We start from the raw sequence: 19605 nt of genomic DNA, 5'->3' as shown, positions 1-19605 counted from the left end.
TCACTCTGTGGTGTTGATGAGCAACAACACCATGATTATGTAAAGCAGCCCTATGCCATCTAGCAGTGAAGATGCTAAGATGGGCAGAAGACAACTCGGTGCCCCTATCAGCTGCTTCATTCCAGGCAAGTGGAATGTACTCGCGGATAATCTGAGCAGAGCGACTTAGATATTGGGCTCCGAGTGGCCTTTGAATTATCTAGTAGCCAACAAAGTCCTGATTTTGAGGGGTTCCCTGACAGTGGATCTGTTCGCTTCGTCGCAGAACAACAGGCTCCCGCTTTACAACTCCTCAGTACCGGATCCTCAGGCTCTGTGGCAAGATGCAGTCCGGTAGTGGTGGGACAACATTGACATTTACGCCTTTCCTCCATTCCGTCTGATGAGAAGAGTACTCAACAAGACCAGATCTTCCGCGAACTTGTCAATGATTCACATAGTTCCGGTATGGCATTATTGCAAATGGTTCCCAGACCTTCTTCATCTCCTTGACGGAGGTCCCAAAAGAACTCCCTCCACGACACGATCTACTCAAATATCCACATGTAAACATCTTTCACAAAGCAGTAGCTTCCCGGCAACTTTATGCCTGGAAACTCTCCAGCATTTCCTCTCTCAGAAAGGCTTTTCCCAACTAGTTGCAAAAAGAATGTCTGGATACCTGCGTAGATCTTTGACTTCAGTCTACCAGGCCAAGTAGACTGTCTTCTGTGGTTGGTGTTGTGAAAGGGGCATTTCTCCCCTGGATGCCACTATTCCAGCAATAGCGGAGTTTATCTTATATCTTTGGGAGGAATAGCTCTTATCAGTCTCGTCTATGAAAGACTACCGTTCAGCCTTGAGTCTTGCCTTTAAACTGAATGGAGTTAATATTTCTTCTTCGTTGGTATTGTCTTTCCTCATACGAAGTTTCGAGCTTACCTGCCCTCAGTCGGAAGATAGACCACCCTCTTGGGATGTAGTTCGCGTCCTTCAGTCCCTGATTGATTGATTGATTGATTGATCAAGAGTTTTGTGGGATCCTGACATCTAAGGTCATTGATGCTGTTTGGTCCCTCAAAGGTGCTTATGAATCATTACAGCAGGTAGCAGATCACCACCTTACTTTGAAGACTTTTTTCCTACTCTCCTTGGCTTCGGCCAAGAGAGTTAGCGAACTTCACTGTCTTTCCTACGACATCTCCCACTCAAGGGGATGGAGGGAGGTAACGCTCAGCTCATTCCCTGAGTTTATCGCCAAGACTCAAAATCCGGGAGTAGTGAATCCTAAATTCGGGTCATTCCAGATTGGGAGTCTTCGTAACGTAACCGATGATCCAGATCAACTGTTACTTTGCCCAGTGAAGAGTTTGAGGTACTATCTCAAGAGAACAACAACAGCTTGCTCCTAATCGATTGATTGATATAGAATTCTCTGGCCTCTTCATCAGCACGGGGTAGGTCAAGAGGAGGATCACCAAGAACACCATCTCTACTTGGATTCGCTAAGTCATAGACTTGGCATTGAATCCCGATCCTGCTCTGACTAGACGACCCAGAGCTCATGATGTTAGGGGCATAAGCACGTCCCTTGTGTTCAAGAGAAACTACTCTGTTACACAGGTCCTTTAAGCGGTTATGTGGAAGCGTCAAACTACCTTCAACCCCCACGTCCTGCAAGACGTGACCCATAGAAACATGGAGATGTTCTCCATGGACTCTGTGGTGGCTGCACAACAGGTGGTTTAAATATCTCTGGCTCCTTGATGGACACGTTCTAGTGGTTTGCGGACTGTGGCCAGATGTAGCACGCAGACTGCCTAGAGTCTGAATGACAACCATACTCCAATGTTCACTACAAAAAAAGATAAAACAATGGAATACCCAGAAATCTGGGAAAAAAGTAAACAATCAAAGGTGAACTGGGCACGACCCCTTGATTTTATACTGGTCAAGGGGACCCAGCTAGAACTGCAGTTGCTGTTGATAACCTACAGAATATGAAAATGCAAGCTACTGGACAGCATTAAAATGCAGTTACAACCGGTTATCCTATAATAGAATAAACAATGCGAATGATTCTGAATCCTGCTTTTAATGGGGCTGCGGGCCAAAGAACAATGAGCATCTGTTGACTTGAAAACTGTTAATGTTCTTTTCACCAAGAACTCATCCAAGAAATTATTTGCATCTTTTCTGTAGGCTTCCTTATCCTGAACTTGTTTCTTCTTTCTGTCCTTTTTTGGCTGATGTTCCAACATCTTGCTTCTGTTTAATTGACGGCTCCGTGTTGTCTTCAGTTGACGAGCACTGTCGTTCCCTTTCTCCACTAATTTGCACCGTGGCTCAAACTAAGTCTGGCAAGTAATAGGCTAACGGCAAACAATGATTTTTTTGCCTTCGAGGGTCTTTTGCCATGTCCTAGCCTACTGTACATCACACTAAATAGAAAGCAATTGTACAAAATAACTACAATACCAGAGTCACATAGGTTACTGCCTTTTGATACACATGCCTTCAAATACAGTACTCTACTTTTTACTGAAAGGTCCACTTACTGTTTTTGCAGTGTCCTGGGTCAACAAACCCTTCTGTATTTCTTTTTTCTGCGGACCTCGGGCAAGAGAAATGACACTAAACGGCCAACACCAAGAAACCTGGTTAGTGTCCCAATTTCCAAGCATAAGTAGCTAAATTTCAACATATGTTCCCTGCTGGATACAGGGCACCATCACTATAATAAAAAGAAAAATTTTGAGTGAGGGATGGAAGATAAATAAATTAAACAGTAAAAAAATTACAAATACAACCTAAACAATAAAAATTAAAATAAGTAATAAATGTAAAAATAATTTGTATTTTTCCTATGGGTTTTGCACAATATAGCAGATAGTTAAGGGCAGAGGTTACCCAGGATTAGTCTGGGATGACTGCCAAGAATGACTGGCTCTTACTTTCTTTTATCTTCCTCTTTCTTGAGGAATAGCACCTACGGTCCTCAGCAAGCTGGCCTCACCTGTCTGCAGGTAGAACCATTTTCCTTGTGTAACCTAGTATAGAAATAATACTTGTTGCCTCCTCATACCCCCTGGCGAAGTGGGATTGGGTAATGTCTATTGTTGACTCAAAGATTCATACGTTTCTGAGAATTCTTACCTAGACTAATCACATTGCTATTATCGCACAATCACACCTTGCGTTGTACAGAATTTAGCTAGGTGTTTTTCCTTGCTATGTGCGGAACACGTATGGGAAAACCTCGGGTAAAAAGCTGGTTTGGACTTCCACCCTCCTAATAGCCAAGTTATCCCTAATAAAGAGCAAAAGGGTTTATATTTTGTGTCGGAACAAATGACAAATATGAAAGTAATTTGTATTTTACCAAATGATACAAACCTTGAGCTCTTTATACAAATTTGGCCCGCCATCACCTGTTCCCCGATAAGTCTCGTCTGCAATCAAAAGTAACAACACAACACTGGTGTGTATGTGAGCGTCCTAGCCGGCTACCCTCCTATCCCCTGCTAACTAGCGGTGAGGGAGTTACACCTTTCTAAAAGTCTTATGGCTAGCTAAAGGTTTGTATTTTTAGAAAAAATACAAATTAATTTAAAATTTGTCATTTTTTTGGGCTCAAGCCATGTCGTCCTGATGGAAGCTTCCTATAGACAGCTTTCTAAGGGATATTTGGCTACAGTGATACTCCCAGAGAATTGACCATAGGTCTCCAGAATTCTAACTCCTGGCGCGAGTATCCTTAAAATTTTTCTTAAGGATATTGCATACTATCAGGGGACGTATATCTTGATACGACACATGGTAATCTTCACCCCGAATAGCTTTTTCGCTTTGAGGGGGAAGAGTGGCGAAATTGAAGGGGAGCCGTTATCAAGGTTACCCTTCCTCCCCTACTATTACAGGGCTCCAAGATGGCGCTCATTCCTATTTCAGTAGTGCGTTTGCACAGTGTTTCTCCCTGCTTATCTAGTGTTCTAGATCACTATTTTCGAGGATTTATTATGCATTCTCCAGCCTCTTCTGCCTCTGGAAAGTTGAGTATTAGGTTACCCTTCCTCCCCTACTATTACAGGGCTCCAAGATGGCGCTCATTCCTATTTCAGTAGTGCGTTTGCACAGTGTTTCTCCCTGCTTATCTAGTGTTCTAGATCACTATTTTCGAGGATTTATTATGCATTCTCCAGCCTCTTCTGCCTCTGGAAAGTTGAGTATTTAATCTTTATTGTGTATAATTTTTAGCTCCCTTCTCACAATGAAATTAGCATAAATTTAACGTGTTTATTGGAGCATAGCTGGTCACAGGAGGCGCCATTTTGGACGCTATCGTTCGTCATGCTTGCTTTATTTAGTCAGCAGAACGACATTCCCGGTATTTAGCTTTAATGAATTATAGCTATTTAGGCAAAATTATACTAGTGAAGATAAGATCATGCAAATAATTTTCATCTTCTTAAATGTGCCGATCATATACATTAGAGTCTCGGTGATATAGGTAGCCGAGATCTCGCCCTACTCTTGGCTATCCAAGCCTATGCACTTTAGTATACTTTCATACATTATCCCCGTTTACCCTTGCGTATCGCTTTATCAATTCAACAGGAGATAGTATATCTCCTAGAATTAATTATATAATTCGATACTCGTCTCCTTCGGAAATTTAAGGGTAAACCCTCCTTCCCTCTGAGTGCCGCCATTAAGCGACAACCCTATCTTGGTCTTGCCATAGAGTAGTACTCTCCGGCTTGACTAGGCCAGTGTTTTCTGTCTTCTCCCCCTTGCCGGTGAGTATCCTGGCTTGGTTTTACGACAGTAACTCAGAGTATTCAGTCTTTATGCCAACGGCTTGGCTGCCGGGTGAGTAGTCACTCCCCTGCCGGCTTACAGTTGTAGGCATAGGAAGCTTAGCTTCCCTAGTAGGAACTTTTGCAGTCACACCATGGCAGGTCTCATGCCGCCTGCGTTGTTACACCGAAACCTCTCGGTATTGGGACCCCCAAGGACTGCAACGTCTGCTCGGCATTGGTGGCCGAGGGTTTCGGCGACCCCAAGTCAGCGGAGTCGAGGGACGCAGCACGTGAGAAGCTTCGCAAATGGGTACGAGGGTTCCAGAAGAACTCTCCGGGACCGTACCTTCCAAATGACAGGATGCGTAGCTTGCTGTTCCCTAAAACTGGTACTGATGCCGTCGTGCCCCAGGCACGACCCGGGTCTCCCTGCGTCCAGATTGCAGTTGAGTCGAAAGTCAGTGAAGCGATGCAAGGCATGGACATCCACCAGGAGGAAAGGATGTCCTAAGTGTCCACGGACACAGACAAGGATCTCCTTCTGGACGATCCTGAGGAAAAGTCTACCCTTCGTCCAGGAGATGAAGATGAAGATTCGTCAGAAGTGGAGGAACCATTTCCGCCTGTGCCGACAGCAGAACTGACACCATCTACGTCTTCGGCCCCTACCCCTCCATTGGACGCCATGGGTCAGGCAGTTTTGGCCCATATTACTGCCCTAATGGAGAATCTTCGCAAGAAGAGCGAAGAAAGGGAAGCAAAGATCACTAGAGAGCTCCGTGAAGCGACTCGGACCGCCGCCTCCCGAGGGTCTTACAAGCGACCCAAAATTCAAGACCTGCCATCCTGCTCTGAGACCAATCCCTGGAGGTATGCAGAGTTCATGCCTATTACCAACGGCAAGCTCTACATCTCGGAGAAGATGGGAGCCGTCCCCCTGGATGACATTCAGTTCTGGCCGAACTTTAACGCCTACCCGGAGTGCATCATTCGATTGAAGAATGAACCAGCGTCAAAAGAAGAGACGGAACTGAAGGAAGTCATGGTATTCGACCACGACAAAGCACAGGCTCTCTTGACGAGTAGCCTGAAGAAGGCAGGTTATACCAACTCGCGAGTTTCTGCATTGAGCAAGAAACACCCTACCTTTCTTGCTCCTGCTTCAAGAGCCTTCCCCTTTATGTCGAAGGCATTCCAGATTGTTGCCAAGGCAGTTGAGGCAGGCAAACCATACCCTACACTAGAGGAGTGTAGGCCTCTGTCTTTAGCCCTGCCCATGGATGAGAAGGGATGGAAGAGAGTTCCACCTAACCTTCTCAGTAGGAAAGCTAGATGCAGATATCGCCGGACAGCAGTTCAGCGAGAACCTCCCTAAGCTGTTGGACTTTCTCTTGCGAAGGGAGCAAGAGACAAAGGAGAGGCTAGCTGCCTCCCTGTCCTTCCATAACTGCATAGAGATGTATGCAGGCCACAACAGCACCCCAGACATGCTCACGGTCCTGGCCAAGATGCATATGGCCACTCTCGTAAAGGACCTGTACGCCTTCATGAAGGCTAGGAGAGCCTGTAGGGAGTTCGTGTCTGCTGCTGCAACGGTGAAACACGAACCCAGGAAGCTGATTTCTTCCAGCATCTGGGGTAAGGACCTCTTCCCAAAAGAAGCGGTCCAAGAGGTAGTTGAGAAAGCCGCCACGGAGAATAGGAACCTTCTCCAAAAGTGGGGCATCTCCTCAAAGAGGAAGTCTTCCCCAGATGCTGGTCCCCAACTAAAACGGAAGACAAAGAAGCTAAGACTACCTTCTCGGCCTCCTCAGCAACATCCCACGGTCACCATGACCGCGATGCCTCAAGTGGTCGCTCAGCCACAGACCACCTTCCAAGTGGTGCCTCAACAGCGGGTTGCCCAGTCACCTGCTTTCAACCCAGGGTTTGAGAGGCAAACCACTACCTTTCGTCCGAAAGGAAGAGGTTCTAGACGGGGCTCCTCAAGACACCCCTCACGAGGCAGGGGAGGACGCGGTCACGGTGGCAATCCCTACGGACCTCCCAAGCAATGAGATGCTACAGGAAGGAGGGAGGCTCAAACACTTTCGGGATTGTTGGACCTTTGATCCCTGGGCCCACAGCCTAATAAAAAATGGACTAGGATGGAAATGGAACAGGTCTCCACCTTCATTTCCTCAATTCTTCCAACACTCCACCCCCTTACTGGAAGAATATACCTTAGAACTCTTGAGCAAAAAGGTTATAAGGAAAGCAAAGTCCATCAAATTCCAGGGAAGGCTGTTTTGTGTTCCCAAGAAGGACTCGGACAAACTCAAGAGTCATTTTGGACTTAACGCCACTCAACAAATTCATTGAGAACAACAAGTTCAGGATGTTAACCTTTCAACACATAAGGACCCTGTTACCAAAAGGGGCATACACAGTCTCAATAGACATGGCAGATGCTTACTAGCACCTCCCAGTCAGCCGCCCCCTCTCCTCCTACCTAAGATTCAAGCTACAGAAGACAAAGTATGTCTTCAGAGCCATGCCCTTCGGACCAAACATAGCCCCAAGGATCTTCACGAAACTTGCGGACGCAGTCGTACAACAACTACGCCTAAAAGGCGTTCAGGTGGCAGCGTACCTTGATGACTGGCTGGTGTGGGCAGCATCCAAGACTGCTTGTCTGTAAGCATCCAAGAAAGTGATCCAGTTCCTGGAACATCTGGGATTCAAGATCAACTTCAAGAAATCTCGCCTCTCTCCAGCTCAGGAGTTTCAATGGCTGGGAATTCATTGGAACTTGAAGTCACACCGCCTCTCCATTCCACCGAAGAAGAGGAGAGAGATTGCGGGTTCTGTCAGGAGACTACTGAAATCCGACAGGATCTCAAGACGCCAACAGGAAAGAATACTGGGCTCTCTCTAGTTTCCAGCAGTAACAGACCCAGTGCTAAGAGCACAGCTAAAAGATGCGTCAGGAGTCTGGAGAAGATACGCATCAAACGCTCGAAGAGATCTACAAAGACCAGTACCGACCTTACTATGATCACTTCTCAAGCCGTGGTCGAAGGTCAAGAGCCTAACGAGGACCGTTCCCTTACAACCACCTCCTCTATCGGTGACCATCCACACGGATGCCTCGATGGAAGGATGGGGAGGTCACCCCTATCAAAGGAAAGTCCAAGTGACTTGGTCATCTCTGTTCAAGACTTTTCACATCAATATTCTGGAGGCCATGGCAGTCCTCTTGACGCTGAAGAAACTATCCCCTCACAGATCAGCCCACATCAGGGTGGTCTTGGACAGCGAAGTGATAGTGAGATGTCTAAACCGACAAGGCTCGAGATCGCCCCATATCAACCATGTGGTGTTAGCCATCTTTCGTTTAGCGAAAAAGAAGAGATGGCACTTATCGGCAGCTCACCTACAAGGGTTCCGCAATGTGACGGCGGACGCTCTATCCAGGCTAAAGCCGATAGAGTCAGAATGGTCCCTAGACGCAGACTCATTCTCCTTCATCTTGGAAAAAGTCCCAGAACTGCAGATCGACCTCTTCGTGACGAGCGACAACAAGAAACTACCTCGATATGTAGTCCCATGCGAGGACCCTGTTGCGGAGGCGACGGACGCCATGTCCTTCGATTGGAGCAAATGGACCCGGATATACCTGTTCCCTCCACCCAATCTCCTGCTGAAGGTCCTCAAAAAGCTGAGATCCTTCAAGGGAACTGCAGCACTAGTGGCCCCCAAGTGGCCCAAGAGCAATTGGTTCCCTCTGGTGATGGAACTGAAGCTGAGGCTGGTCCCTCTACCGAACCCAGCTCTATCTCAACTGGTTCAGAAGTCGACTGTCTTCGCTTCATCACAGAGAACCCAAAACCTTCATCTCATGATTTTCTCGCCTTGGCAGTAAAGAAAAGATTTGGGATTTCCAAAGGCAGTAAAGACTTCCTAGAAGAATACAAGTCAAAGTCAACCAGAAGACAATACGAATCGTCTTGGAAAAAGTGGGTTGCTTTCGTAAAAGCAAGCCGAAAGAAATCTCAATAGACTTCTGCCTGTCCTTCTTCATCCACCTTCACCAGCAAGGCTTGGCTGCCACCACGATAACTACGTGTAAGTCAGCCTTGACTAGACCTCTTCTATACTCCTTCCAGGTGGACCTGGCGAACAAAATCTTCAAAAAGATTCCGAAGGCATGCGCTAGACTTAAACCTGCAGCCCCTCCGGAGCCCATTTCATGGTCTCTGGACAAAGTCTTAAACTATGCTTCAGCCTTGAACAATGAAGATTGTTCTCTTAAGGATCTAACACAAAAAGTGATTTTCCTGTTCGCTATAGCCTCAGGGGCTAGAGTTAGTGAAATAGTAGCCCTATTAAGAGACGAGGTCCATATTCAGTTCACGGAAGCGGAAGAACTGAATCTCTTTCATGATCCTACTTTACTCGCCAAACACGAGCTACCCACCAAAAGGTGGGGTCCCTGGAGAATCTGCCCTCTGAAGGAGGATGTCTCTCTATGTCCAGTAGAGTGTCTAAAGGTCTATCTTTGAAGAACTTCAGACTTCAGGGGAGGACAGCTCTTCAAAGGCGAAACCTCAGGATCGAACTTATCCCTAAAACAACTGAGGGCGAAGCTCACCTACTTCATTCGCAAAGCGGATCCTGATAGTACACCCGCAGGTCATGATCCGAGAAAAATTGCTTCCTTACTGAATTTCTTTCAGTAAATGGACTTTGAGCGTCTTCGCTTATACACTGGTTGGAAGTCCTCCAGAGTGTTTTACAAACATTATGCGAAGCAAGTGCACGAACTCAAACATTTTGTGGTGGCGGCAGGTAGTGTGGTGAAACCTGTCGTCTAGTGCTGCGAAGAACAGTGAATTGATTGGGACTCTTCAATTCGGGTAGAAAGTTGTTGACACCTTCCAGTGCAATATCCTTTCATTGAGTGTCACCCTGGTGACACTAGGACTGTTCTTTTCTAGGTGCAGAATTATACCAATGACACTAGTGCCATGTGTATACACTTGTATACAGTGTTGATAGTATTCAACATTTACAGTAAAATTATCTTAATAATTTTTTAATCTGTTGTGAGTGGCATTTAATCCTTTTCTTCCTTTTCAGGTAGAAAAACAATTGTCTATATATGTTGAATGTATAATTTCTTTACATACTATATTACACCTGTTGTTCCATTTAATTATGGATTAAAGTGTAATTGCGTCTTATTTCGCCCCACAAGTAGCTAAAATAAAACTTTGCCAGAGTTCTTTTACTCATTTTCCTAAGTAAAACTCATACTTAGGTTACTGATGTATAGGAACAAAAGATCTGGTTGATACTTATATTTGTTCCTACATGAATACAAACCTTGAGCTTCTATCGTCTAGTAAGACACTTCCCTGCCGGGGGCAGGAAGCCCTAACATTGTTCCATGATTAGTGGTAATTACGTATAACGGTATTGTCATATCTTTCAGTGGTCTGGATGACCATATAGAAGCTGACCCAAGGTTGAGGCACTTATACAAACCCACAGATACATTACTTGGTAAACTTCCATCAGGACGACATGGCTTGAGCCCAAAAAACGGATTTTGAAGCAAAGTGAAAAATCTATTTTCGGGTGAGATGGCCATGTCGTCCTGATGGACCCACCCTCCTTTTCTAAGTAAAGGCTTAGGTAATAATCCCTCCCGAAACTACTATATCTGTAGCACCATGCTCAATGCTACAAGGAATGAGCGCAATCTTGGAGCCTTGTAATAGTAGGGGAGGAAGGGTAACCTTGATAATGGCTCCCCTTCAATTTCGCCACTCTTCCCCCTCAAAGCGAAAACGCTATTCGGGTTGAAGATTGCCATGTGTCGTATCAAGATATCCGTCCCCTGATATTATGCGATATCCTTAAGAAAAATTTTAAGGATACTCGCACCAGGAGTTAGAATTCTGGAGACCTATGGTAAATTCTCTGGGAGTATCACTGTAGCCAAATATCCCTTAGAAAGCTGTCTATAGGAAGCTTCCATCAGGACAATATGGCCATCTCACCCAAAAATAGATTTTTCGCTTTGCTTCAAATCCGTTAAGTACATTGTTATTGCATAAAAGTAGTTAGTTATAAAAAGTTTCAACTTATTGTTTTAAAACCCCACTTTTGAGATCATTAAGACTTATAATACATAATTTATACCTCAGTTTAAGGAATTAAAAGTACTGACGATGATTTATAAAAATCTTTTATTTTCGTTCTTATTTTTCTACTAGGTATCTGTTTAACTTGGAACATTTTCAAGGTTGCAGATTCATTTAATATGATGGGCAGATTATTCCATATGATAGGTCCCTTTATATTGATAGCCCTTACTCTTATATCTGTTTTCGTTTTAGGGACAAAAGATCATTAGATTATAGCATATTTCTGGTAATAGTATTCCCCAGATGGGGAAAGGTAAATAGCCTGTCAGGGAGTAAATTGTGACAGATCTTATGTGAGAGAACGCAAATATCGTAATATATTGTATCCAATTCTTAACCATTCATGTTCTTGAAGAAAAGGTGTTACGTGATTGAATTTCCTTTCTCTCTCCAAAGCTACCTAACAGCAAAGTTTTTGAGTTTCTCTACACGTTCAAGCTGTTGATTGGTCATCGTACCACGTATCTTTGAGCAGTAGTTAATGATACGGAGAACTAGTGATTATATAACAATAATGAGCTTATTTATGCAAATTATTCTTTATACAGTTTAAAAAATTGCCTTTAAAAGTATAATAAAAACTTGAATGAAAAATCTACTAATTTAAATTGACAGGTTCACCATTAGACTAATGAAAGAAGGCCGGATGAAGGGTCAGGCTTTTGTTACATTTCCATCTGTTGAGGCAGCAACCGAAGCTCTTAGTGACACAAATGGTTATATTCTTAATGATAAGCCAATGGTCGTTGCTTTTGGCAAAGTAAAAGCTACTTAGAACCCAAGATTACCTGTAACTTGAGAATTTGCTAATCTCCAAATTAACTTAAGGTATGTAATTTATTTGTTTTCTGGAGCATATGGGCATGGTAAGTTATATACTGTATACCGTATTTTTGTTTTATATATAATGGGAAAACAAACACTGGGATTTAGTCTTTTTCTTTATTTTGGAAATTAAAATTTTTATTGATAATGTTAAACTTTTAAACTAAGATTTCAAATTATACACATAGTTCAATATATATTACATAATAACTATTACAGCTCTGACATTGTTTTAAAATCAAGACAAATCAATTTATGACAAAAGACCAAGTTGGTATTGTCCTACAGCATCAATGATTTACTTTATGCAGCACATTTCTAAGAACATTTATAGTGAAGTCAACATCTTCCTTTGTTATGCACATGGGTGGTTTAATCCTGAAAACCTGAAAAATATACAAATGGCAATAAAATAATTTTTTTTTCCGTTTAAGTGCATGATTTAAAACTCAACCTAGACTATACATTCGACAGACAACTACATTGAGTGTAAGATATTATAAAATGTAGTAGGTCAGAATAAATCATGGTCACAATTAACTGAAAAATTTGCCATTTTGGGGGAATACAAATTACTGTATGCTTAAAACCTAGCCTCTGTTTCCTTTACTTCGGTATTCATCTGATTTTTGGAGTTTTAATTTGGTCACGAACCCTTCCTTTTGAGTTTATTAAGTTTCCATACTCAGTATATGTATTCACAATTACTTTTCTGGGTCGACCTGTGGCGGCCGGTGAAAAGGGTCCTTCTTATACACTTTTCTGATATAAACCTTCCAATTATACCAGAGAAAGATAAAAGCATGGAATGCAGAGGTTACTACCCTCGCGCGAGCACCTTGTGGGTGTCGTGTATAAAGCAGAGACGCGTGAAAACCACTATTCACAGGCTGTCTTCCATTTAGCTAATTCCTTCGTCAAAGGGATGGGCCGATACAGAGGCACCAGCTACGCTACTAGAACCACGCCACAGACGCCCCGACGCGAGCGCCATCTGAACAACATCCTTCTGCTTTGGACTTGCTAGCGTGTTTGTAGAATTTTTCTGCTCTCGGTGTTTTCACCTTTCGTGGATTTATTTCGTCATGACCGAAGCTCCAACTTCACCCATTCCAATGTCAAGTACCATAGTTTGTTTTGACAGCTTTTTGTAGTACCGGGCAGTTGTCCTCTTCCCAGTATAGTGTGTTTTTATTTCGACCGGCTTGGCCTTCCGCGGTGTCGGCAGCCATTGTTGTTTTGCTTTGTCTCGCTGGGAATTCATGTTAGTCTTGCCCATTTGGTGCTCTGTCAGTTAGGTTCTTGGTTAAGTCACTGGCCTTACGCCTTTTTGAACCATTATTATTATTATTATTATTATTTCCTATGGTACTTTTTGCTAGCAAGTCCAGTCTGCGAACAAGAATAGCGTTCTGGCTTTATTATAGTTTAGTACCTGCCCTGCGAGGCGTTCGTCAGTGGACTATATCCTTTTAATTTTGGTTATAGCAGATGTTATTCTTCGTTCATAGTCTTGTATTTGACGTTACAATTTTATTGTTTTACTTATATCATATTATTGTGTGCTTAATTAGGTTCTTATAGTGTAACCACGAGAGCGAGAGCTTGGAGTTCTCGTTTTCTGTAGCCAGTCACGAGTTACCCTTTCTCTCGTTTTCTTTCTTAACCTCGGGTATGAGAAGTGGATTTCCCGTTTTCCGTTTTGTACGTTCGAGTTCTCCCTCCCCCCTCTTCCTCTACGGGTATATGATATCTTACGAGTTATTTTAGTTTGTGGTTACTATTGAGATAGATAGCGTTATTTAATAGGTCCCGTTATTGTGTGAGTTATTGTTTTGGGCCGTCATTAAGACCCCCCCTGTTCTCCTCGTAGTTCCGTCCTCTCCCCGTTACGGCTTGGGAGTAGGATCTGAACATTCATCCACTCCGCCTTGAGTTCTACTCCGCCATGAGGGATACTCAATGAGCTTGGAACTATAGTTATATATTGTTTAGATACAACCCTCTGGAAGGGCCTCATCCTTCGGTGGCCCTTGCACCCGGTCTCCGGCCACGGCCATATCCACACATATATTCATTATTAATCACAATGGAATTATTCAGGACCTTTCACCGGACCTTCAGCTTCACCGGAGATCACCAATACGCTTAACAATAATATTAGCCTTAGCCTTTAGCTACTGCTTGTGTTTTATAATTTATTTATTACGGGCCTGTCACTGGATCCCCGACCCTGTCAGAGGTTCGGCAGATTTCATTAGATTATTTATTCTTATTTTAATAATATTTATAGTGGTACGGACCCATTTCCATTGCTCCGGCACACTCCGGTGCAGGAAACATTTATATTTAACGTATTTTAATATGGAGCTCCGGCTCTCAATCACTGAACCCCCCTAAGCACACATACTTCATTATATCTAGGCTCTGTTAGTAGATCTTATTCCCTTACTAGAGTCTCAAGGAACATCCAGACTTATGTCTCCTTTCTTTTACAGAAGGTCCGCTGTGCTGCCTTCCTTTATTCGGGAGCCTGGACAAGCCCCATATATGATCTGGTTCCTGGAATCGTGCACACTTTGTTACGAGATGTCCTCCATACTCCTGAATGATGATGTAAGTAGGTTTTCGTTTTGTTCCTTGTTTATCTTTGGGAGATACATTAATTTGTCCCTTAATTATATATACATGGTATATTTCGGAGAACGATCCTTCTCCTTCATCACTAATCACCTCACCTCTTTCAGGCCGATGATGAGTCTCTTCGGTCAGCAAGGGCTGCTCTTTGTCCTTGGGTGTCAGGCTTCGGCAGGAATCCCCCGTCTGGCGCACCCTATCTCCTCGATGGAGACATGGCCTCCCGTCTCTTCCCAGGCTCGACAACGGCAGCAGTCACTCCGGAAGTAGTTGCCCCTTTAATTGAAGAAGTCAGAGCAACCATTTCCGCGGAAGATGAACCCCTTTTACCGGTGGACGTGGCAGATCTAGATCTAGACGTGGAACCCATGGACGAGCAGGTGAGTGGTGTCGAGTTGGTGGAAACCTTTTTCTCTCTTACTCCTTCTTCTACCTCTTCCTTTCTCGGCTTTGATAAGCCTACGGCTTCTCCTCGGGATCCCCCTGTCCCCGTACGACCCAAGGTGAAGCCACTACGTACTTATAAGTCTTCAGCTTTGCCAGTATCGACGTCACCGGTCCCCGGACCCTCGACTGCTCCTGATGTTCCTATTGCTCCCCATAAAACCGTGACTTCTAAGAAGTCCAAGTCCGTCAAGTCCAAGGCACCATCAACGGGGGGCTCTCAGGCACCCTCCTTCCCCGTCGACTTGATCAGGGATATAGTCAAGGAGCAAATTCAACAATAGTCTGGGGCTATGACAGAGCTTAAAGATATGGTGGCTACTCTGATCCGCTCCGGAACCCAGATTCCGCCTCCTTCAGCCCCAGACGCATCGAAGCTACCTCCCTTCGATAAAAACAACCCTTGGCGGTTTGCCTTGCATGCCCCATACTTAGATGGTTCCCTAACTCCAGAGGGCATAGGCACCCGCCCTCTAGAGGACCTAGAATTCTACCCCCCGGGGCTAGAAATCCCATTCAATGGCTTCGCACGCCTAAAGGAGCATGCATTGGTTCGAATGGACAAGGTACCGAAGGAAACGGTGATATTTCCGAAAGAGCAGGCCCAAGCTATCTGGGCCAGAACTCTATCAGAGTGGGGGTGTAATAACTCCAAGCTCACCCCACACAAAGGTGCCTTCACTATTTTTACGACGGCATCGTCCATCTCTTTACCGCTCATAGACAAAGTCACAGAGCTGACAATACAGGCCATCAAGGAAGGCTCTACCATGCCGGCTCTCAAGGAGACGGACCCCACCTCATTGCTCATTCCTAATACCTCTGCAACCTGGGACGTCGCGTCTTCTACCTTCACAGTTTCACAGTGGGGAAGCTAGACCCAGACTTCGCCTCTACTCTTTTTTCTGAGAAGCTCCCCAGATTATAAGAGAGTCTTCTCAAAACTGAGTTCGAGACCCGTAATAGGGTAGCTAGGTCCCTCCACTCCATCACCTCCATAGAGTCCCTAGCCTCTGTTTACCCCCACGGAAACCTTGTTCAGGGTTTTCACAAAGAACCTGCTTCTGTCCTACCAAGTGGACCTCCACGACTTCTGGTCGGCTCGGGTTAGCTGCAGGAAGTTCGTCCTGTCTGAGGCTTCCATCAGACATGAACCGAACAGGCTGATAGCGTCCTCCTGCTGGGGTAAGAACCTATTCCCTCAGAACGAAGTTGATAAGGTTCTTCAGGATGCTGCGAGGGCAAACCAAAATTTGCAAGTAAGGTGGGGCCTCTCGACCAAAAGGAAGATCGAATCCCAGAAGCAAACGTTCTTCAAGAAGAAGCAGAGATTTATTCCTTACAAGACGAACCGGGGCCACTACCATCAATCGTCAGTTCCCCACACGTCGACACAGTCTTCCTCTGCTTCGACTTAACAACTGGCTCCCCCTCAGCAGGTAGTCTACCTCACTGCTCCCCCAGGTGCACAGCCCAACCCCACTTGGATGTCCTCTCCCGCATACAACCCTAGCTACGAATCCTCTGGTTCCTTTCGTGGACACCAGAAAGGAAGCTACAGAGGTAGAGGACAGTTCCGCCAGCGAGGCGGACCTAAAGCAAGGGGTGCTTGTGGAGGGAAGGGACCTAGGTTCACTCCCTCGCAATGATGTGTTCCCGGTAGGAGGGAGACTTTATCACTTTCGAGACCATTGGACCTTCAGTCCATGGGCTCACAGCATAATATCCAAAGGCTTAGGTTGGAAATGGTCACAGGGATCTCCACCTCCACCAGTGACCTTCTGCCAGAGACCCACTCCCATCCTGAAAGAGTACACCACAGAGTTACTCAAGAAGAAAGCGATCAAACGGGTTCGATCCCTGAAATTCCAAGGCCGCTTGTTTACAGTTCCAAAGAAAGACTCGTCGGCGTTGAGACTAGTTCTGGACTTGTCAAAGCTAAACTCTTACATTCTCTGCGACAAGTTCCGTATGCTGACTATCTCTCAGGTACGGACCTTACTTCCCTGTGGGGCCGTCACCACCTCTATCGATCTTACCGACGCCTATTATCATGTGCCGGTAGCTCGAAACTTCTCTCCTTACCTAGGCTTCCGTCTCGGCAAGAAAGCCTTTGCATTCAAAGTCATGCCCTTCGGTCTCAGCATTGCTCCTAGGATATTCACAAAACTGGGAGAGACAGTGCTCGAACAACTCAGGAACCAAGGGATACAGATCATAGCCTATCTGGACGATTGGCTCATTTGGGCTCAGTCGAACCAGGAATGCAACAGAGCTACGACAAAGGTCATTCAATTTCTTGGCAAACTGGGATTCCAAGTTAATCTCCAAAAGTCTCGCCTACAACCATCAAGCCACTTCGAATGGTTAGGCATCCGGTGGGACCTTTCAAAGCACAGGCTCTCCCTTCCTCCCAAGAAGGTAAGGGAGATAGCTTCCAAGGTCAGGAACTTTCTCAAACACAAACAGGTGTCCAGAAGGGCTCTAGAACGAATCCTCGGCCTGCTCCAATTTGCCTCAGTAACCGATCTCCTATTAAAAGCCAAACTCAAAGACATCAATCGAGTTTGGAGAAAGAGAGCTACAATACCTTTGAGAGACAAGATCTCGAAGATCCCGTCTTAAAAATGAGACTACGACCATGGTCCGAACGGAGGAACCTCTCCAACTCGGTTCCTCTACAGTTCCCCTCTCCACAAGTGACAATTCATACAGACGCGTCTCTGAGTGGATGGGGGGGTTACTCCCAACATCAGATGTTTCAAGGCTCTTGGTCACCCGCCATGAAACAGTTCCATATCAATGTTCTCGAAGCCATGGCAGTGTTCTTGACCCTGAAGAGAATCTCTCCTCCGAGGTCGACCCACATCAGAGTGGTCTCAGACAGCACAGCAGTAGTACACTGCATCAACAGAGGAGGATCCAAGTCACCCAACCTGAATCAGATCCTGGTCACTATCTTCGCCTTGGCAGCAGACAAAAACTGGTTCCTGTCAGCAACTCACCTAGCAGGAGTCCAGAACGTGATAGCGGACTCACTATCCAGGACAAAACCACTGGAATCAGAATGGTCCCTAGACATAAATTCTTTCCGGTGGATACTCAGGCTGGTTCCGGGCCTCCAGGTAGTTCTATTCGCGACCCAACTCAATCACAAACTCCCCTGTTATGTGACCCCGAACCTGGACCCTCAGGCTTATGCCATGGATGCATTAACCCTGGATTGGAACCATTGGAAGAAGATCTACTTATTCCCTCCAGTGAATCTTCTACTGAAAGTCTTACACAAACTACGCTCCTTCCAAGGGGCAGTGGCTTTAGTAGCACCTCACTGGCCAAAGAGCAGTTGGTTTCCTCTCCTCCTCGAGTTGAAAGTCCGTCCCTTCCGGATCCCATTCCCCAAACTGACCCAAGTGGTCCAAACTCGGACTGTGTCAGATTCCTCAAGGATAGCCAAAACCCTAACTTTGTGGATTTCATGAAGTTTGCGGCTCGTAAGGATGCGAACATCGACCCGGAAAATGTCCTCTTTATAGAATCAGACAAAAGGGACTCTACGATTCGCCAATATGATTCGGCAGTTAGGAAACTAGCAGATTTCTTAAAGAATTCAGACCATACTTTTATGACTCCTAATTTAGCCATCTCCTTCTTTAGGTCCATATTTGACAAAGGCCTAGCAGCTAGCACTATAACCACCATTAAGTCAGCTTTGAAGAAGGTCTTCCTTGTTGGGTTTAACATTAACGTGGCAGATTCTTATTTCTCATCTATTCCAAAAGCATGTGCTAGGCTTCGACCTTCGGTTCGCCCACAAAAGGTCTCTTGGTCTCTGAATGATGTCCTCAAACTTGCCTCAGACACGGACAACGAATCCTGCTCCTATATCACTCTTCTTAGGAAGACTTTATTTCTAACAGCTTTGGCCTCGGGTGCTAGAATCTCAGAACTAGCAGCTCTCTCACGAAACTCAGAAAACATAGATTTCCTCCCTTCAGGTGAAGTACTTCTTTCTCCAGACAAGCTTTCCTAGCTAAAAATGAGGACCCCCAAAATAGGTGGTCCCCTTGGAAGATTATTCCTCTTCTCCAAGATACTTCTCTATGTCCAGTCACTACTCTCAGGACCTTTTTAGCTAGAACTGCCACCCGCTCGTCTGGCCCCTTGTTTATCAGAGAACAAGGAGGTACTATTTCCATTCAAGGCATTAGGCAACAGATCCTATACTTCATTAAACAAGCTAATCCGGGATCATTTCCCCATGCTCATGATATCCGGTCAGTAGCTACCTCCATCAATTATTTCCAATATATGGATTTTGATGACCTTAAAAAGTACACGGGTTGGAAATCTCCTATGGTCTTCAAACGCCACTATCTAAAGAACTTACAGGCCCTTAAATACCCAACGGTTGCAGCTGGGAGCCTTATCGCTCCCCAGTGATCTCTTGTTCTTCCTTTCATCTATCTCTTTTCTTCTCCCTCCTACCCGCCACTCGCACCACGACGCCGCTCTCCTTGGTGGTTCGTTAGCCCCAAGTTTATTACATGTTTAGCTAGTATGGTTGTAACTATTATTGTGTTTACCGTAACTTTAGTGTTGGGTTATTCTTAGCCATGTCAGTTTTGTTGCATATTGTGCTCTGATACTCGGAGGCTTCCCTGTTATCATGTTTGTTTAGCCTTACGCTTACTATGTCCTGTGGCTAGTTTATGATTTATGCT

At 45.1% G+C, this 19605-nt stretch overlaps 2 protein-coding genes across 10 annotated transcripts in view; one reads left to right on the top strand and one right to left on the bottom strand.

Annotated features, from left to right (window-relative positions):
* LOC137616382 (RNA-binding region-containing protein 3-like) overlaps positions 1-19605 on the top strand; it is a 370102-nt gene that overhangs the window by 307781 nt on the left and 42716 nt on the right. For all 8 annotated transcript variants that reach the window (XM_068346072.1, XM_068346074.1, XM_068346078.1 and 5 more), the window contains one exon: positions 11591-11803. In XM_068346072.1, the coding sequence (XP_068202173.1) occupies positions 11591-11750 (160 nt within the window). In that variant the 3' untranslated portion in view covers positions 11751-11803. The remainder of the gene's footprint in view (positions 1-11590; positions 11804-19605) is intronic.
* Positions 11976-19605, bottom strand: part of LOC137616381 (alanine--glyoxylate aminotransferase 2, mitochondrial) — a 150922-nt gene continuing 143292 nt past the window's right edge. For both annotated transcript variants that reach the window (XM_068346070.1, XM_068346071.1), the window contains exon 11: positions 11976-12186. In XM_068346070.1, coding sequence (XP_068202171.1) covers positions 12091-12186 — 96 coding nt within the window. In that variant the 3' untranslated portion in view covers positions 11976-12090. The remainder of the gene's footprint in view (positions 12187-19605) is intronic.

Source organism: Palaemon carinicauda, chromosome 22 (assembly GCF_036898095.1).
Source record: "Palaemon carinicauda isolate YSFRI2023 chromosome 22, ASM3689809v2, whole genome shotgun sequence".
Classification (NCBI taxonomy): domain Eukaryota; kingdom Metazoa; phylum Arthropoda; class Malacostraca; order Decapoda; family Palaemonidae; genus Palaemon; species Palaemon carinicauda.
The sequence above is the reverse complement of the archived record's forward strand: the minus strand, read 5'-3'. Positions and strand labels throughout refer to the sequence as shown.